The sequence below is a fragment of the Rana temporaria genome, chromosome 1, assembly GCF_905171775.1.
Source record: "Rana temporaria chromosome 1, aRanTem1.1, whole genome shotgun sequence".
In the NCBI taxonomy this organism is placed as follows: domain Eukaryota; kingdom Metazoa; phylum Chordata; class Amphibia; order Anura; family Ranidae; genus Rana; species Rana temporaria.
In genome coordinates, this window is record NC_053489.1 from 163,260,159 (window position 1) to 163,278,251 (window position 18,093).

General features: G+C 42.2%; 1 protein-coding gene across 6 annotated transcripts in view; it reads left to right on the forward strand.

The window, feature by feature from the left end:
• P2RX6 (purinergic receptor P2X 6) overlaps positions 1-16,973 on the forward strand; it is a 76,899-nt gene extending 59,926 nt beyond the window's left edge. For 2 of the 6 annotated variants that reach the window (XM_040345394.1, XM_040345367.1), the window contains 6 exons: positions 6,437-6,578; positions 7,552-7,658; positions 9,186-9,279; positions 9,359-9,424; positions 12,598-12,675; positions 16,728-16,973. In XM_040345394.1, coding sequence (XP_040201328.1) covers positions 6,437-6,578; positions 7,552-7,658; positions 9,186-9,279; positions 9,359-9,424; positions 12,598-12,675; positions 16,728-16,802 — 562 coding nt within the window. In that variant the 3' untranslated portion in view covers positions 16,803-16,973. The remainder of the gene's footprint in view (positions 1-6,436; positions 6,579-7,551; positions 7,659-9,185; positions 9,280-9,358; positions 9,425-12,597; positions 12,676-16,727) is intronic. The other 4 variants (XM_040345385.1, XM_040345376.1, XM_040345402.1 and 1 more) reach the window with 4 other exon arrangements.
• Positions 16,974-18,093: the final 1,120 nt, after the last annotated feature.

Sequence of the window (18,093 nt, forward strand, 5' to 3'; positions counted from 1 at the left end):
ATTGTAAGTTGGAGACATCCTGTAAGGACTTTATTCCACTGCATAGCTTGGTGTCATCTGCAAAGACTGAAATGGTACCAGACGCTATATCGTTTATAAATATATTAAAAAGTAAGGGTCCCAACACTGAACCTTGTGGTACACCACTAACAACTTTAGACCATTTATAGTTAACCACTACTCTCTCTGAATACAGACTTTTAGCCAGTTTTCTATCCATTTACGAACAGATTTTTCCAAGCCTGTAGACTTTACTTTACACATTAGCTGCGTGTAGGGAACTGTGTCAAAGGCTTTTGCAAAATCCAAGTATACCATGTCCAGAGCCAGCCCTCTGTCCAAGATTTTACTTACCTCCTCATAAAAAGAAATCAGATTTGTCTGACAACTTATTTTTTTAATTAATCCATGTGGTCTTTAACCTCTTGCCGACCGCGCTATAGCAAAAATACTGCTACAGCGCGGTCGAGTTACTGTGACAGGACGTCCCTGGGACGTCCTCGTGCACTTCCGCGTTTGCGCGTCCCCTGGGGCGCGCTCGCGGAAGTGTCCGTGCTCGCCGGGTCTAGAAGACCCGGCGCATCACGGAGCACGGTAAATTGCCGCGAATCGCGGCTGTTTACCACGTGATCGCTCCGTCAAATGACGGAGCGATCACTTGTAAACAAACCGGCGTCATTTGATGACGCCGGTTCCTCCCTCTCCTCTCTGTACCGTTCGGTACAGTGCGAGAGGAGAGGAGAGAGGGGGGGGGGAGCGCGGGGTGTCAGCAGTGCTGTGGCTGGATCTGTGACAACTGCAGTCACAGATCCAGCCATCCCTCCCTGCACAATACTCTGCCATGCCCAAATACTCTGCCATGCCCAAATACTCTGCCATGCCCAAATACTCTGCCATGCCCAAATACTCTGCCATGCCCAAATACTCTGCCATGCCCAAATACTCCGCCATGCCCAAATACTCCGCCATGCCCAAATACTCTGCCATGCCCAAATACTCCGCCATGCCCAAATACTCCGCCATGCCCAAATACTCCGCCATGCCCCGATACTCCGCCATGCCCCAATACTCCGCCATGCCCCAATACTCCGCCATACCCCAATACTCCGCCATACCCCAATACTCCGCCATACCCGAATACTCCGCCATACCCGAATACTCCGCCATACCCCAATACTCCGCCATACCCCAATACTCCGCCATACCCCAATACTCCGCCATACCCCAATACTCCGCCGTACCCAAATACTCCGCCATACCCAAATACTCCGCCATACCCCAATACTCCGCCATACCCCAATACTCCGCCATACCCCAATACTCCGCCATACCCCAATACTCCGCCATACCCCAATACTCCGCCATACCCCAATACTCCGCCATACCCAAATACTCCGCCATACCCCAATACTCCGCCATACCCCAATACTCCGCCATACCCCAATACTCCGCCATACCCCAATACTCCGCCATACCCAAATACTCCGCCATACCCCAATACTCTGCATATATAATGTTTTGGGGTTCTATGTAATTTTCTAGCAAATAAATTGTGATTTTTCCATGTAGGAGAGAAATGTCAGAATTGGCCTGGGTGCTCCAGAACGCCTGATGGCGCTCCCTGCATGTTGGGCCTCTGTATGTGGCCACGCCGTGTAAAAGTTGCACACATGGGGTATCGCCATACTCGGGAGGAATAGCAGAATGTGTTTTGGGGTGTCATTCGTGGTATGCATATGCTGTGTGTGAGAAATAACCTGCGAATATGACAGAAACAAGTTTGTTTTTTTTGTTTTTTACAGAATTTTCGGTCGTTTTTCTTTTATAGCGCAAAAAATAAAAAACCCAGAGGTGATCTAATACCACCAAAAGAAAGCTCTATTTGTGTGAAAAAAAGGACACAAATTTCAAATGGGTACAATGTTGTATGACGGAGTAATTGTCATTCAAATTGTGAGAGCACCGAAAGCTGAAAATTGGTCTGGTCAGGAAGGGGGTTTAAGTGCCCAGTGGTCAAGAGGTTAATTAAACTCTCCAGTATCTTCCCAACCAAAGTTAAACTAACAGGTCTACAGTTACTTGGTAAAGACTTTGATCTCTCTTTAAATATAGGCACCATACTGGCCTTACACCATTCCAGTGGTAATGTTCCAGTTATTAAAGCGGTGGTTCACCCTAAAATCCACTTTCTGTCACTAGATCCAGCATACTGCTGACATCTGCAGTATGCTGGATTTTTTTTTCTTTTTTTTGTACTTATCGTTTTATCCGTATGTCTGCTCCGGCTCGAGCGGGGAATCCGTCGGGGAATGGGCGTTCCTAAGTAAAGCGCAGTTGATTGACGGGCTTGGATAGCACGTCACACCTTCCGGAAATAGCCGACGTGACTCTCGGCTGCTTACGGCGCTTTACGGCGCCTGCCGTGTAGAGCTGACTGCGCAGGCGCCGTAAATTGCCGAGAGTCACGTCGGCTATTTCCTGAAGGTGTGACGCGCTATCCAAGCCCGTCAATCAACTGCGCTTTACTTAGGTACGCCTATACCCGGAAGGATACGCCGCTCGGAGCCGGAGCAGACATACGGATAAAACGATAAGTACAAAAAATAAATAAAAAAATCCAGCATACTGCAGATGTCAGCAGTATGCTGGATCTAGTGACAGAAAGTGGATTTTAGGGTGAACCACCGCTTTAAAGAGTCCCAAAAAAATAAAACAATGGCTTTGAAATGACAGAGCTCAATTATTTTAGGATCCGTGGGTGTATGCCATCTGGTCCAGGTCTAAATATCTGGACCATATAAATGTTGAGCCATTGTGGATCATTTGGGGTTGTGTCAATACCATCTCCATTATAGACATGAGTTCGCCCATGTTTCTTTGTATACACAGACCTGAAGAAGGTATTAAATAAATTTGCCTTCTCTTTGTCCCCAGTCACCCACTCTACATTTTTTTGTTAAGGGCCTATATGCTCAGACCTGACCTTTTTATTAATATATTTGATGAATTTTTGGGGTTTGCCCTAATATTGTTTGCAAAATGTCGGTTGTTTTGAATTTTTGTGGCCTTAATTTCCTTTTTACACATTCTGTTATATTATAATACACAATTATTATATTCCTTGTAACATTTAAATGATAAAAGTGTTCATTGATTTTTACATTTTTTAAAGCTCTTTTCTTAAAATTTGGCCATGGGCCACGTAGGTATTATTTTTAGTCATTTAAACTTTTTGCCCATGGGAATATACTTTACAGTGAGTTCACATACAGTCTGTTTGAAGAATTCCCATTTCTGTTCTGTGTTCATTAATGCCAATACAGTATTCCCTCCAATTCTAATTCTTGGAGAGCAACCCTCATCTTTGGAAAATTTGTTCTCTAAGGCCGGGTACTAACGAGCAAACATGTACGATGAAACCGGTCCGTCGGACCATTTCACCGTAGATGTCTGCCCGAGGGCTTCTGTACGATGGCTGTACTAACCATCGTACAGAAGCCCGGCCGTAAACAATACGCGGGGCGTGTCCGCGTCGTCGCCGCGACGATGACGCGGCGATGACACGGCGACGTGGGCGGGCCTGCCATTTAAATGCTTCCACGCATGCGTCAAGCTCATTCGACGCATGCGAGGGACGGCGGGCGCTCGGACATGTACGGTAGGTCTGTACTGACGACCGTACATGTCCGAGCGGGCAGGATTCCAGCGGACGGTTTTAAAACACGTCCAGGAATATTTGTCTGCTGGGAAAAGGCCCGGCGGGCAAATGTTTGCTGGAATTCGGCCCGCTCGCACCTACACACGACCAAACATGTATGCTGAAACTGGCCCGCGGACCAGTTTCAGCATACATGTTTGGTCGTGTGTACGGGGCCTTAGAGTCAAATGTTTTTTATCTTCCCAGTATGTGTTTGTTGTTCACAGCTAACATTAAATTAAATCATGTTATGGTCACTGCTACCCAGATATTCTTTTATATGAACATTAGTATAAAGCTCTGCATGGTTTGAGGTTACCAGGTCCAGCAGAGCATCATTCCTAGTTGGGGCCTCTATGAACTGTGCCATAAAATTGTCTTGTAATAGGTTTATCAATTTTTGCCCTTTAACTGTTCTTGCCGTGCCATTACTCCAGTCAATTTCCTGGGTAGTCTTACTCTGTCTTTCCTGTGTTGCGCATGGCACAGTCAATATTTCAGAAAATATCATCTCCCTTCAACACGCAGCCTAGTTCTTTAAATTGATTCTTAAGGAGCCTCCACCTTCCTTTTATTCTGTCATTGGTTCCAACATGGACCAAGACAGTTGGGTCATGCTCAGCCCCTCCCAATAATTGATCAACCGGTCCACGAAATTCTGAACCATGGCACCAGGGAGACAGCAAACCTTTTGGTTAAGGCGATCCTGGTGACAAATTATTCTATCAGTCCTTCTGATTATAGAATCCCCTATTACTGCCAACTGTCTAGGTCTTTCTGCACTACCCTCAGTAACCCCTACTACACAGGTGTCAAACACAAGGCCCGTGGGCCGAATCCGGCCCTCCAGGCCATTTCATGTGGCCCTCGCACCTCTCCTGCAGCTGCAGGAGATCTCCAGCCCTCCTCTGGTCCTCCTCCAGACCCTTACTTTCTGCTTTCAAGCAATGCATCCAGCTTCTTTCCAGCAGCAGCATAAGGAAAGGGGGTGTTCTGTGATGTAAGGGAGAGTAGGGGACTCAATTTCTAATGGTGGAGTGGCTCTTGACATCTAATGTAAGGGGAGGGGATGCACTAGACATCTAATCTTACAGATGCAACCAGCCCTTTTGAGGGCAATCATTATGCTGATGCTGCCCATGATGAAATTGAGTTTGACACCCCTGCCCTACTAGATGGGCTGCTGTCCCGGCTGTTAGGGGTAGCAGTGACATCTAGGGCTGCCAACTCTGAATTTGCCACCTCCACATCTTCACCCAATTTGGCAAATCTGTTTGGGTGCTCAAACCTATGGCTGACCTTTTTTTTTGTGAGCCCCTACCACTCCCTCTGACTACAATAACCCATCTTCCTACCTGATAATCCTGACTTACCCCTCTACCCTCCCTAAGGTTGTCAGTTCTACCCAGTTTTGCAACTTGCTTCTTCAGATCTCTAATGTGAGCTTCTAAAATGGCAACCCGCTCACATTTGTTGAAGCTGTATCCATCCTGGAGCTGTTGCTCCATTGTTGTATACATGTGGCACACTGTGCACTGCACAAAAACTTTTACTCTTGCTAGCACTCATTATCCCAGTTACAATATTAATATTAGTAACAGGAAATTTCAGATGTTACTTACAGGTAACAGAAAACACAGGGCTTAGAGTTATTGCATTCTTACATAGTGTGCGAATGTTTGTTTATCTATTATTTATATGTAATTATATTTACTACTTAATTTCCCACAGTCATTTCTTATAGACTAAATCCTTGACTTTCTTATAACTTTCAGCAAGCTGTTTTATTTTATTTTAAGTATAGTTTGTCCAACTGTCTATTACAGCCATTCTCAACTAGGGTTCCTCCAGAGGTTGCTAGGGGTTCCATGGATTGTAGCTAAATAATCTTCCATTGCTGTATGGCAAAACAAGCAGCATGACACAATTATTTTTTTAAATGTAAAGTTGTCATTCTAACCACGAGTTATGCCCTGTACACGCGATCGGTCCATCCGATGAAAACGGGCTAATGGATTTTTTCATCAGTTATCCCATGAAGCTGACTGATGATCAGTCGTGCCTACACACCATCGGTTAAAAAAACGATCGTGTCAGAACGAGGTCACGTAAACCACATACGACGGCACTAAAAAGGGGAAGTTCAAATCCAATGGCGCCACCCTTGGGGCTGCTTTAGCTGATTTCGTTTTAGTAAAAGACGATTCGTGATTTTCTGTCTGTTACAGCGCGAAGAATGTGCTATCTCCATAACGAACGCTAGTTTTACCAGAACGAGCGCTCCCGTCCCTTAATTTAGTCTGAGCATGCGTGGATTTTTAACCGATGGACATGCCTACAGACGATCGTTTTTTTCCTATCGGTTAGTTAACCATCAGATCATTTTAAAACAAGTTCCTAGTTTTTTAACCGATGGATAAAAAAACGATGGGGCCCACACGCGATCAGTTAGTCTGATGAAAACAGTCCATCAGACAAACCGATCGTGTGTACGCGGCATAAGGGTTCAATTTTTCATACTGACAATCAATGTAAAGGACATTTTCCCCATTGAACTCCAATTAACTAGCTTTGGTAAGGATTCCCTGAAACCTGTATATTATGTGGGTCCCTCTGGGGTAAGAAGGCTGAGAAAGGCTGTATAATGTACACATAAATACTTTGCCTTGAATTTTTCAGTAATCAGACCATTCAGATTTAAATGTCCAAGTCATTCTGTCTTTTTTTGTTTTTCAAAAGGGCAAACACATTGAAGACATTGGATGATACTTATTTTAAGAGCTGCAGATATGATCCAGTCTCCAGCCCGTACTGTCCAGTTTTTACAATCAAGAATATCATAACGAAAACTAAAAATAGCTTTGAAGAACTGTCTCTTCTGGTATATTTTCACTTTTATTTTAAACTTATCTGTAATTAAGATGCAAATAAGTGCCATCAATGGGAATATTCAGGAAGGTTGACACTGTTTTAGGGTCTTCCAGTGATGAATTTTTACATTTATTGCAATTATTATATGCAAATACGGTAATAAATATACTTGTTGATATTTTTTTTAGGTATTGGGTATTATATGCTGCAGCAAGGAAAAAAGTTCTCCTGTGTTGGCAGCACGCTGGAGAGCTGGACCTCTGCTCTCATGCACAATGCAGAGATCCAGGTCTGACACACTGGGGTTGATTTACTAAAACTGGAGAATGCAACATCTGGCGCAGCTCTATACAAACCAATCATCTTCCATTTTTTTCTTTCCAAAGTTTAATTGAACAAGCTAAAGTTATGCCGCATACACATTGGAATTTTCAATGGAAAAAGTCAGACGGAATTTTTTCATTGGATATTCCAACCATGTGTATGCCCCATTGGATTTTTTACATCAGACGGACTTAGAAAGAGAACAAAAAAATCGGAAATTCTGTTCGTCTGTATGGAATTCTGACAGGGGAAAAAACACGCATACTCGGAAACAATTTGACGCATGCTCGGAAGCATTGAACTTCATTTTTCTACGCTCGTCATAGTGTTGTACGTCACCGCGTTTTTGACGGATGGAATTTGGTGTGTTCGTGTGTATGCAGGACAGCTTGAACGGAATTCCATCGGAAAAACCCGTTTGTACGTACACGGCATTAGAAGCTGATTGGCTACCATGTACAGCTGCACCAATTTTGTAATCTGCCGTTTTGGTAAATCAACCACACTGCTCCAATTAACACTTAATTATTATTTAAAAATGAAAAATAATTTTTAGAGCTTTCTTTCAAGCCTGCACATTAGAAAATATACACTCGCAATTTGTATTATGTAGGTACATTTTTGGGGAGTTAACAGGATGATTTCCTTTTTTATTTCAGGGTGGAGTTGTTAGAATTGATATTGAGTGGAAATGCAATTTGGATCAAGCACAAGTCTGCATACCACAATACTCCTTTGGATTGCAAGATAAAAACAACAACTTCAGGTTAGATTCATATGTTGCTGATCATTTTATATTTACTGTATTTGACACAAAAAAATTTATTTACATTAGCATTCCTGACCAGAACTTTTTTTAGTTCTGAATTGGGAAGTGTTCAATTTTTTATTGTTTCCTAATGGAAGATATCTCTAACTTGGTCACAGACTACTGTGTAGTCCGGGCAATAAAGACAATCTGCCTAGCAGTGATACAGACACCAATAAAAGCACATTTAATAGTAGTGCATTTTAGACCCATTTGTCTTAAATTGTTGCAATCTGTGACGCCCCCATTGGGGAATTCTCCTGATGTGTCACCAGGTCAGGAATCTGGAGGAAATATTCCCACTTGGCTTACAAACCTAACGAAGGTCCTCACCCTTCCCCACTCTATCCATAACTAAAAATAAATAAACTAAAGGTCTACTACAAAGCTCATGGTCTGACCAAACTATTTTTGGATGAAGAGGAGAAGGGTTATACTCTTTGTTAGTTGTTTGTTTACTGCTATTTTTGGTTCACTTTGGACAGTTCACATTGAGAGCCGGTTCACACAGGGGCGGCACGACTTTGGGGACGACTCGGCAAGGCGATCTCAAGACAACTTCAGAGGCAACTTGCAAAATGACTTCTGTATTGAAGTCAATGCAGATCCCCCTGAGTCGCCCCCAAAGTCGTACAAGAACCTTAAGTCGCTAATGTTAGAATGGTTCTATTGAACAGAACGGGATGCGACTTGTCAGGCGTCAGAATTCTGCCAGAAACTCGGTCGGAGCTGAATTCTGCCGAGAAACCCGGCCGTGTGTACACTTTCGGCCGAGGAAGCCGACGAGGACCTCGGCGAGGAAATAGAGAACATGTTCTCTATTTCCTCGTTGTTCAATGGGAAATTTCGGCTCGCCGAGATCCTCGGCGGCTTCACAAGGAACTCGACGGGCAAAACGATGTGTTTTGCCCGTCGAGTTCCTCGGACGTGTGTACGGGGCCTAAGTCCTCTCCCTGTTGCAGGCTGCCAAAAGGATAAGAAATTATGAGAACTCCATTCTCTGAAGGTGACAGAGACCGTAAGATTTATTTTTTACTACCATGCTTGTCTTACGATCACAGTGACATCCATTCGATTTTTTATTTCTGGTGCTACTGGGATAAAAAGGAGGAACAATCTTGCTAATAGAGATACAGAAAGCAGTAAAAACTTAACAAAAGAACTAACTCGTTTCACTTGACCCTCCCTTGTAGACTGTAAGCTCTAATGAGCAGGGCCCTCTGATCCCTCCTGTATTGAATTGTATTGTGACTGTACTGTCTTCCCTGATGTTGTAAAGCGCTGCGCAAACTGTTGGCGCTACATAAATCCTGTATAATAATAATAATAATAAAAATAATAACTCTTCACCACTCTTTCCAAAACTAAGTATAAAAAAGAAATAGTGGGGATCTGGACTTCGATGGGAAGGACAATAATATCACTTTACAAATAACTCTCCACTGATTACAGCACAGACAACTCCCATTTATGCTTTATTTGCAGAACGGCTACTTATTATTGGGATAAAGAAAGACGTGAAACCAGAGACCTCCTTAAACTCTATGGGATCCGATTCGAGATATCAGTGACAGGAGAGGTTGGTTTTCAATGAGCACATATCTCACTGCATTGATTTAGTATTTGCTGTTGGGTGACCTTCAACCCTCTATGTCCAGGCAAGAAGATTTAGTATTGTCCCAACAGCTGTAAGCCTTGGAACTGGGTGTGCCTTCTTGGGTAGTGTAAGTAATACATTGTTCTTTGATGATGTTTTGTTATACTTGAAGGATAAATGCAATTAATGTTATCGTTAAGTGACTTTGCAAATATACCTGTTCCTTCTAAGACCTGTTATCCCGGGCAGAGCCCAGTGTAAACTAGACATGTGCGATTCATTTTTTATAAATCAAAATTTGGATGAAACTTGTAACAAATTTCACTGAATACGAAATAAATGATAACAAAAACAACAAATTAATTTGTCTCATTCGGATGACATGTTTGAAGTATCTGAAATAATGGAACGACGTAACTAACGATCTAAATTGATTCAGATCCATTTGTTTTTATTCTAGTGAGATTAGCATGAATATTCTAATAAAATCCTTTTTGCATCGGGGTTGAGAGACCATTCGTTTAATTTGTATGTGCGTGACATGACAAACAAAGTCAGTTGGGAATGGGGAAATTAATTCAACTTAATAATTTAAGGAATGAAAACAGAATTTACGAAAATACAAATCGATTCGGAACAATGAATATATTCTCTCCCGAAATAATTAATCAATCCGAAAATGAATCATTCTAATGTATCGATTATGATGAAACAAAATGATTTACTTAGCGAGTGAATCCAAAACGAAGCGAAACAAATTTTTTCATTGCGCATAGCTTTAGTGTAAACATTAAATTGTTTGCATTCTGCCTGTCTTCACTATACAGTGAAGATAGAAAGGAATTGTACAGGCAGAAAGTTCTTTATCTTAATGCATTCTATGCACCAAGATAAAATGCGTTCTGTGTGCAGCGGCCCCCCTCAGCCCCCCTCACATTGACCTGAGGTCCCTCTCTGTCCAGCGATGTCCATGAGTGTCCCATGAGTGTCTCAGCCATCTGAGATTCTCCTTCCTGATTGGCTGAGACACAGCAGCAGCGGTATTGGCTGCCGCTGTTATCAATCAGTCAGCTAGCCAATCAGGGGAAAGAGGTGTCTGAATGGACACAGGGAGCTGTGACTCGGCTCGGGTGCCCCCATAGCAAGCTGCTTGCTGTGGGGGCACTGAACAGGAGGGAGGGGCCAGGATCACAGAAGAGGGACCCAAGAAGCGGAGGATCTGGGCTGCTCTGTGCAAATCCACTGCAACGGAGCAGGTAAGTATAAAATGTTTGTTATTCTTATAGAGGAAGAAAATAGACTTTACAATCACTTTAAACTGCTCTGCACTCTTCATTTCCCTATACTATGTGATACCAGTTAGCCAATTACAGAAATCAGAACGCTCACCTGGAATGGAACTATTTCTGATGCCTTGCTTGTTTTATATCCCAGTCTACAATCATACAGATGTTCAGTGCAGACTGCGTGCAGGCTGAATGTAAACAATAGAATATTTACACTGGTCTGGACTTTTGAAGGTATCAGTGAAAGTACAAGGTCAGAAAAGGATGATGTTATAAGGTTTTTTGTTACCCTTAAATGTATTAAAAGCGAATTCTATACACCTAAGAGAATAACAATAATAACAAGGAACTGCACTAAAATAAAAAATATGTATAAAACCATTGATCACAGTGAAATGAATGAACCACTCAGTCTGTGAAATACCAAATTAAACAAGTAAGCAGTCCTCAGAGGATCAAGGGGAATGATCTAATAGTCCCAAAATTGAAAAAAATCTTGAAGGAAACACAGCTGATGATAGATACATATAAACCTGAAGAACTGTGAAGTGAGAAGATGCAGAATAAAGGAACAATCAAGCAATTAGGCTACTTTCACACTGAGGCGTTTTTCAGGCACTAAAGGGCTAAAAATAGTGTCTGTAAAGCGCCTGAAAAACGCCTCCTCTGCCTCTCCAGTGTAAAAGCCAGAGTGGGTCAAAAAGTCCTGCAAGCTGCATCTTTGGGGCGTTGCGGGAACGGTGAATACACCGCTCCTAAAGCGCCTCTGCCATTGAAATCAATGGCCAGCGCTGCCGAAGGGTTGCCACCTCATCCCTTTAAAACCAAACACATATTCATTACACATTTACTTGTGTCCAATTTGATACAGATAAGGCACCAAGTGAGTTTAATTACCACTTTATTCGGCAACAGAACCTGTGTAATTAATATGTGTTCGGATGAGGTGGCAACCCTAGTTGCAATACAAACTTAAAAAAACAATGTATAGACATCTAACTGGACAGACTACACACGGAAGCCACACCTCTTACATTTTTCTAAAGGTCAACAGCACCCAAGTCTGATATGTTAATTTTCCATGATTTCTAGAAGCTGAATCACATGCTGGCTTATTGTTCCTGCTATGAAAACTCTATTGTGAGATCCCTTCATCAAATTTTTATTTCTAATAATGTAACCAGTCGTTATAAAGCCTAGTGACTTGAAAGTGCTTCCAAATAGATTTGTCACCTCGATAGCATTTGCTTCCTGATGTGCCAACTTTCTACGGCCTCGTACACACGACCATTTTCCTCGACAGAATCCATCAAGAAACTTGGTGGCAGAGCTTTTTTGCCGAGGAAAACGGTTGTGTGTATGTTTTTCATCGAGAAAATTGTTGTGGAACTCGACAAGAAAAAAAGAGAACACGTTCTCTTTTTCCGCGTCGGGAGTCTCAATTTCCTCGTCGTGTTTCTAGTCGGGCTGGTTTACGACGAGAAACACGATCGTGTGTATGCTAAGAAACCTGCGAATGCTCAGAATAAAGTATGAGACGGGAGCGCACCTTCGGTAAAAGTAGCGTTTGTAATGGAGATAGCACATTCGTCACGCTGTAACAGACTGAAAAGTGCAAATCGTCTCCTACCAAACTTTTACTTAACACACAGTAACATGAGATTAGTAAAAGCAGCCCCAAGGGTTGTGCCAGTGGAATCGAACTTCCCCTGCCGTTGTATGTGTTGTACGTCACTGCGTTTAAGAAAGAGGAGATTTGGTCTTGACAGTGTGTACGCAAAGAAAGCTTGTCAAGTTTCTCAACAAGGAACTCGTCGAGGAAAACGATGTTTCATTTACGACGAGTTCCTCGGTCATGTGTACAAGGCCTACCACTAACCAGTTTGTCTTTTTACAAGCATGCTAACCTGCAATGTTTAGTTTCTGGATATATGTGTTTTACTCTCTATCACGTGCACTTCTTTCCAGTAGTTGAAATGTCAAATGACAGAATCTTGTGTGTTCTCTGTTGTAGGCAACACTTTTGTGTGACCTGATTCTCCTATACCTGGACAGTAAAGCCAGTTTCTATTGGGAGTGTAAATATGAAGAGGTATGAAGAAAGCAGCATACAAATATATATATATAAATATATATAGTAGAATAAAGGCTTAAGCTGGCCATACATGGATTGTTGTTTTTCTTTTTTTGACCAGCCAGCCGGCTGAACAAAAAAAGTATGGATTTCTACATCCACACAAGGTGGATGAAGGACTCCTCTCCACTGTGCTATTGTATCCTGATACTGATAGGTGCTATTGATGATCGAACACCAATTTTCCAACAGCCCGGTTCCAGCGATCAATAGGTGGACGCCTTTCGAATGGGAAAGGCCATAGATGGATCAAGACTTGGTCAGTTCCTGCTGAACTGGCTGATCCATCTTTGACCGGCTTTTAGGCAACCTAAACTGAAATTTATTTATGGATGGACTCTGAAGGAAAGAGTAATTGCAGATTTTATATACACAGTATGCTAAGTTATTTTAAAATTGCTCCACCAAAGGAGTCATAGTAATTAGGCATTTACCACTGATACATTACTGGCCAAACCAATCTTTTTGATCAGGGGTCAAGTCCTGGGGAAAAAAGTGTGGGAACTCCCACCCACGATCCACTCCCCCACCAAAAAAAAAAATGATACGCTAATATGCATAATTACTAAACCGCATGTTCTTTTTTTGTTCTTCATTGCGGAGGTCTGCAAGCAAGTTCTTTCTAAATCCCGCGATATCTCGCGGCAGACCTCCGCAATGTCTCCTGGGAACAATGACAAAAGCTCCCAGGAGACATTGCGGCATCTAATAAGTGACGGAATACCTGCACACTACCTAATGAATCCATATACAGGAAGCGACCAGTAACATAAAGGATTACTAAGGTTCGCCTGCCCCTGACAGTGACTCGAGCTGGGCATCGCCGCTTAGTGAAGGATTGGCTCGGGCGGCTCGGCTGCTCTCGGCTGCTCTAGTCCTGCAAAGGGAAGTGCGTTCCTGCTGTGAAAAAGGTGCAGGAACTCCGTTCCCACGCGTTCCCGCAGGACTTGTGCCCTGTTTTTGATCCTTTAAATCCAGCAGTCCCTGCCGATTTGAAATGAATGGGGCACTATGTACCATAGGACAATTTCATGAAGCTTTACACAAAAATAAGGCCCTTTTTTTAGTCATGTGGTTATAATTTTCAAATCTCACTGGACTCAGATGAAAATACAATTTTATAAAAGAAGGATCCTTATCCTGGTATCTAAGCTCTGTGAATCAGACCTCATGTATTATATTGCCCCTATAATCCTATCCTATAGCACTAAAATGAAAGAGGACAGAAAAAAAGCCTACTCCATAAACAGTGTCATGTACTATATGCCAGTGCAGGCTGTCTTTCTGGCCACTGTCCTCCCCCTCACCAATAATCACCAGCCCACCAACCCTTCCACCGCCAGCACCTCTCTCAATAGAATTTGCTCATTCCACGCTCCATACAGACTTCTGATTAGCACCGTGCCTGGTCAATAGCCACAAGGAAACATCCAGTCTTTAAAAAAAAAAAATGGCAACCTCCCCAAGCTAACTCGTTCTTAGAATAAGGAGCACCTGCAATTGCTTTGTACAGAGCAAACAAAATATACTGTATATGCCAGCACACTTATCAGCTAAAAAAAAAAAAAAAAATTATAGTATCCAACAATGTGTTAAAAACAGAGCTTGTAGTTGCACAAATATGTGGAAGCTGCACTGCTTTGTCAAGGTCCCTTTGTATAGCACAGTCCTAAAGCCAGCCATACATGGATCAAAATTCAGCCGGTTCAGTAGGGACTAGACAAATTTTGATCTATGCGTGGGCAGGCTCGTTCAACTTGTGTACAATCAGCCTATTGGAAAATCTTCTCTCAATCAGTGCCACTGGCAGTGTTGATCAGTGTATTCTGATAGCAGGCAAGTCTTCCCGCTATCAAAATACAATGTAGGTATACCTGGTGTGTCCCTGCTCCAATTTCAGCAAATGAAATAAAAATGGTAACCTCCCCTTTTCTTGTTAAAAAAAATGGTAACCTCCCCAATTTATAACTACCATGTTTCCCCAAAAATAAGACCTACCCCGAAAATAAGACTTAGCGTTATTTTCCAGGAGGGCTGCAATATAAGCCTTACCCCAAAAATAAGCCCTAGTTTTAAAATGCTTGTAAAATCCTATAATCCACTCTATTACAGTAGTATATAATGTCCAATGTGAGTTTCTGTAATATAAATGTGGGGAAGAGAGCTTTGGAGGGTCGTAGAAGAGTAAAGCGGCGCTATAATGAAGGTATTTGGCACAATTTTACAGAAACACACACATTGTACAATATATACTACTGTAATAGAGTGGAATATAATGATTTTACAAGCATTTTAACTCAGTTCACACTGGGGATTCCTGACAAGCAGGGAGAGAGAGGGGGAGAGAGGACAGCACATTACATGGTAAGACCTAGCCCGAAAATAAGCCCTACTTTGTCTTTTGTTGCCAAATGAATATAAGACCCGGGCTTATTTTTGGGTCAACACGATAGGTGTTAGAGCAAGTTGCACATGGAAGAGTTTGCACAAAGCCAGCTACTGTAGCTAGCAAAAAAAAAACAGCAAAAACAGAAAATAGGCCACAAGAAACTTGATGGTAGATTTATTAGCTGTAGTAGGGAAATGCAGTTAAACAATGTGTAAATCAGTGTAAATCAGTGAGCAGGCAATCAAACAGATTTAAACATATGGTACTAGATAAACAATCACTGACCTATAAACTAAATACAATTGTAGCAATGTTAAATTAGACTATAACGGCTGAAAATCAGGGTTAAAGTATCAGCATGAACTGACCCAGGAAATAAATGGTCTTGTGTGCAGCCCCAATAGTGGGTACATGTATGTGTTTCTGAGGCAGGGGTACTCCTAAAGGTGGCTGTAAAGTACCTGGTGCCTAAGTGTCAGTGTTGACTGGCTTAGGTTGGGGCCCTTCTGTAGTTAGTGTATGTGTAACTGTAGAGGGCTAGTAGACTGCCTAACCAGGAGTAGGCTTTATTGCCTTAACTGTGTCAGAGTTGAGATAAGCACTTCAGGTCCCTGTGGCTCAGTCTCTCTGCTATTGTGTGGGCTATCACACAGCTGCAGGTCTCAGAATGCAGTGACATGCTGTAGCTCAGTCCTCAGGCTCTAAAGGTGCTCACAAGGGCTTAATCTCTCGCAGGTTCAGACAGGCACTGCAGCAGGTCTGGACTTTCTGGATCCCCAGCCACAAAAGACCCTGATCTCTCTCGGAATGTCTGTGAAAACTCACCAGCTCTGTATGCAGGGCATCCATGTCCCTCTAGTTTATATGGCTCAGTTAGCCTATATTGTACAGCGCCCTTTAAAGACTATATATCCCATGATCCAATGCTGCACAGCATTTCCTCACTCTGATGCTCTAGTTGGCTGAAGCTCACCAATTGACCCAAATCTACTGCCAGGAGGAAGTGGGGGCAGGAGTAAGCAAGAGATTAACACATGGTCGCTTTGACACAATACAGCCTGAGGCTCTAATTGGCTTAAAAAAAAGGGTTGGCTCGGGGCACAGGGCACTGCGCCTTGAGCTCACCCAGTTGTGTGACAATAGCAAATTTGTTTGCGGTTTGTTTGCGCCCCCCAAAAAAAAGAGGCATCAGCCTCCATTGGTGGGAAGGTAAAGGGGGGAAATCACACAGTTGACTACATATGTTTCTTCTGTAATAAATAGCCTGCCTGCTCGTAACCTGTTAAACTTTAGCGCAGGGACACACCAGAGGCCTAACAGAGCACAATGGAAGTTGAAGACACCCAATGCGCCAATTCCAGCAAGCTAAACACAAATGGGAATTGCCCCAATTTATAACTAGCTTTTAAAGTAAGGTGATCATAGACAGACTTTGCATCCAGTCCTGAACTCCCCTTATTAATTTAATGGCATGTCACACTTGTATCTGCAGTGGGTGTTGTTAGCCGGTACGTTTCACTGCTGACAATGTTCATTTCTCAAAGCGATCCACAATCATGCCAAAATTATGTTTGTGACAAACACCTTATTAATATTAAAACATTATTTTTTTTCCATACAGGCCAAACCACCAAAAGGCCAACAAGCTGAACAACCTACTATCAACAATGATGAAACATCTACTAACAATGATTGAATCAAAATAAATATTTTCTAAGGCCTTAACAATCGGCTGAAAAATTCAAGCCAAAAATCTACTCTATGCAAAGTTAAAATGTTTTTCCCTTACATTCTCTTGTCCGACATAACATATAAATGCACTTAGGATTTACATTAATAAGATAATAAAAGCACACTTGTTTTCATATAAAAAGTATCTGAAGTTTTTTTTTTGTTTTTAATGATGAAAATGTTATGCTTCACAAAACAAAAAATTTAAATATCAACAAATGATTAGTGCATATAATATACTGTACTTACTATAGCTCTCAAATATGGCACAATACTTAAAGTAGAACTATAGACAAAACTTTTTTTTTCACTTTGGATAGAGTAAGGGAGGGTTGTACTGTAACCCCTGTCAGATTTTTTTCCATCTGTGTCCCATCGTGGAAATTTACCTTCACTTCCTGCTCCATAGCCAAAACAGGAAGTAAAAGGAAATCCCTGCAACCCACTAGTGTCCCTATTGAAAGATTTCCTCTCTATTACTTTTCTGGGGACAAACCAAAGTTCGGAAATTTCTTTTGCTTTCGCTTTCCCTGATAATGGTAAACAGGACAAATAGAGGAAGTGAATCTCCCTAATGGGGGCACAGAAAGGAGTGAAAACTGAATAGGTGTTTTAATCCAACTCCACTCTGTCCAAATGTAAAAAAAATTAGTTATACTTTAAAATGTATCTAAAAGGTAAAATATGTTTGAACTCCAGCCTCGCCTTCAGTTTTGCACAGTTGTACAGGCTCCGCCTCCTCTGGTGTACTGAAATTTCATTACTAATTTCACTGCATGCGGTGAGCTTCTCACAGTATACACAAGAAGCTGCTGTAAGTCAGTTAGATCCTGTCTCATTTCATGGCTGGAGGACATCCAGCATTATCTAGCATTTTATCTTCTCATTCTTTAGATTTTAGTTCTTTCAACCAAGGGGGCTCAGCATCACATGTGGCTACTACATGTGCGGCATAAATAATTCACACAGTCAAGTGCAAAGAAAACTTGTATTGAAGTAAAGCAGCAACAGTTCACAATAAACCCAGTGGGAAGATTGCCCAACACTCACAGGTTTCAGCAACGTGAAGAGAGCAGGTTTCATCTGTTAAGAGGGAAGAATGCGGCCTGGCCTTTTCGTGCTCAAGCGGGAGGATGTCCAGAGGAGTAGCAACCCCTCCTTGTCAAGTAATCTTTTCCTACTGCTAGTACTGTCCCCAATAGAGAAGGTACCGTAACTTTCCCTATGCTACCCACTTGCATAAAACACAGGCTTCA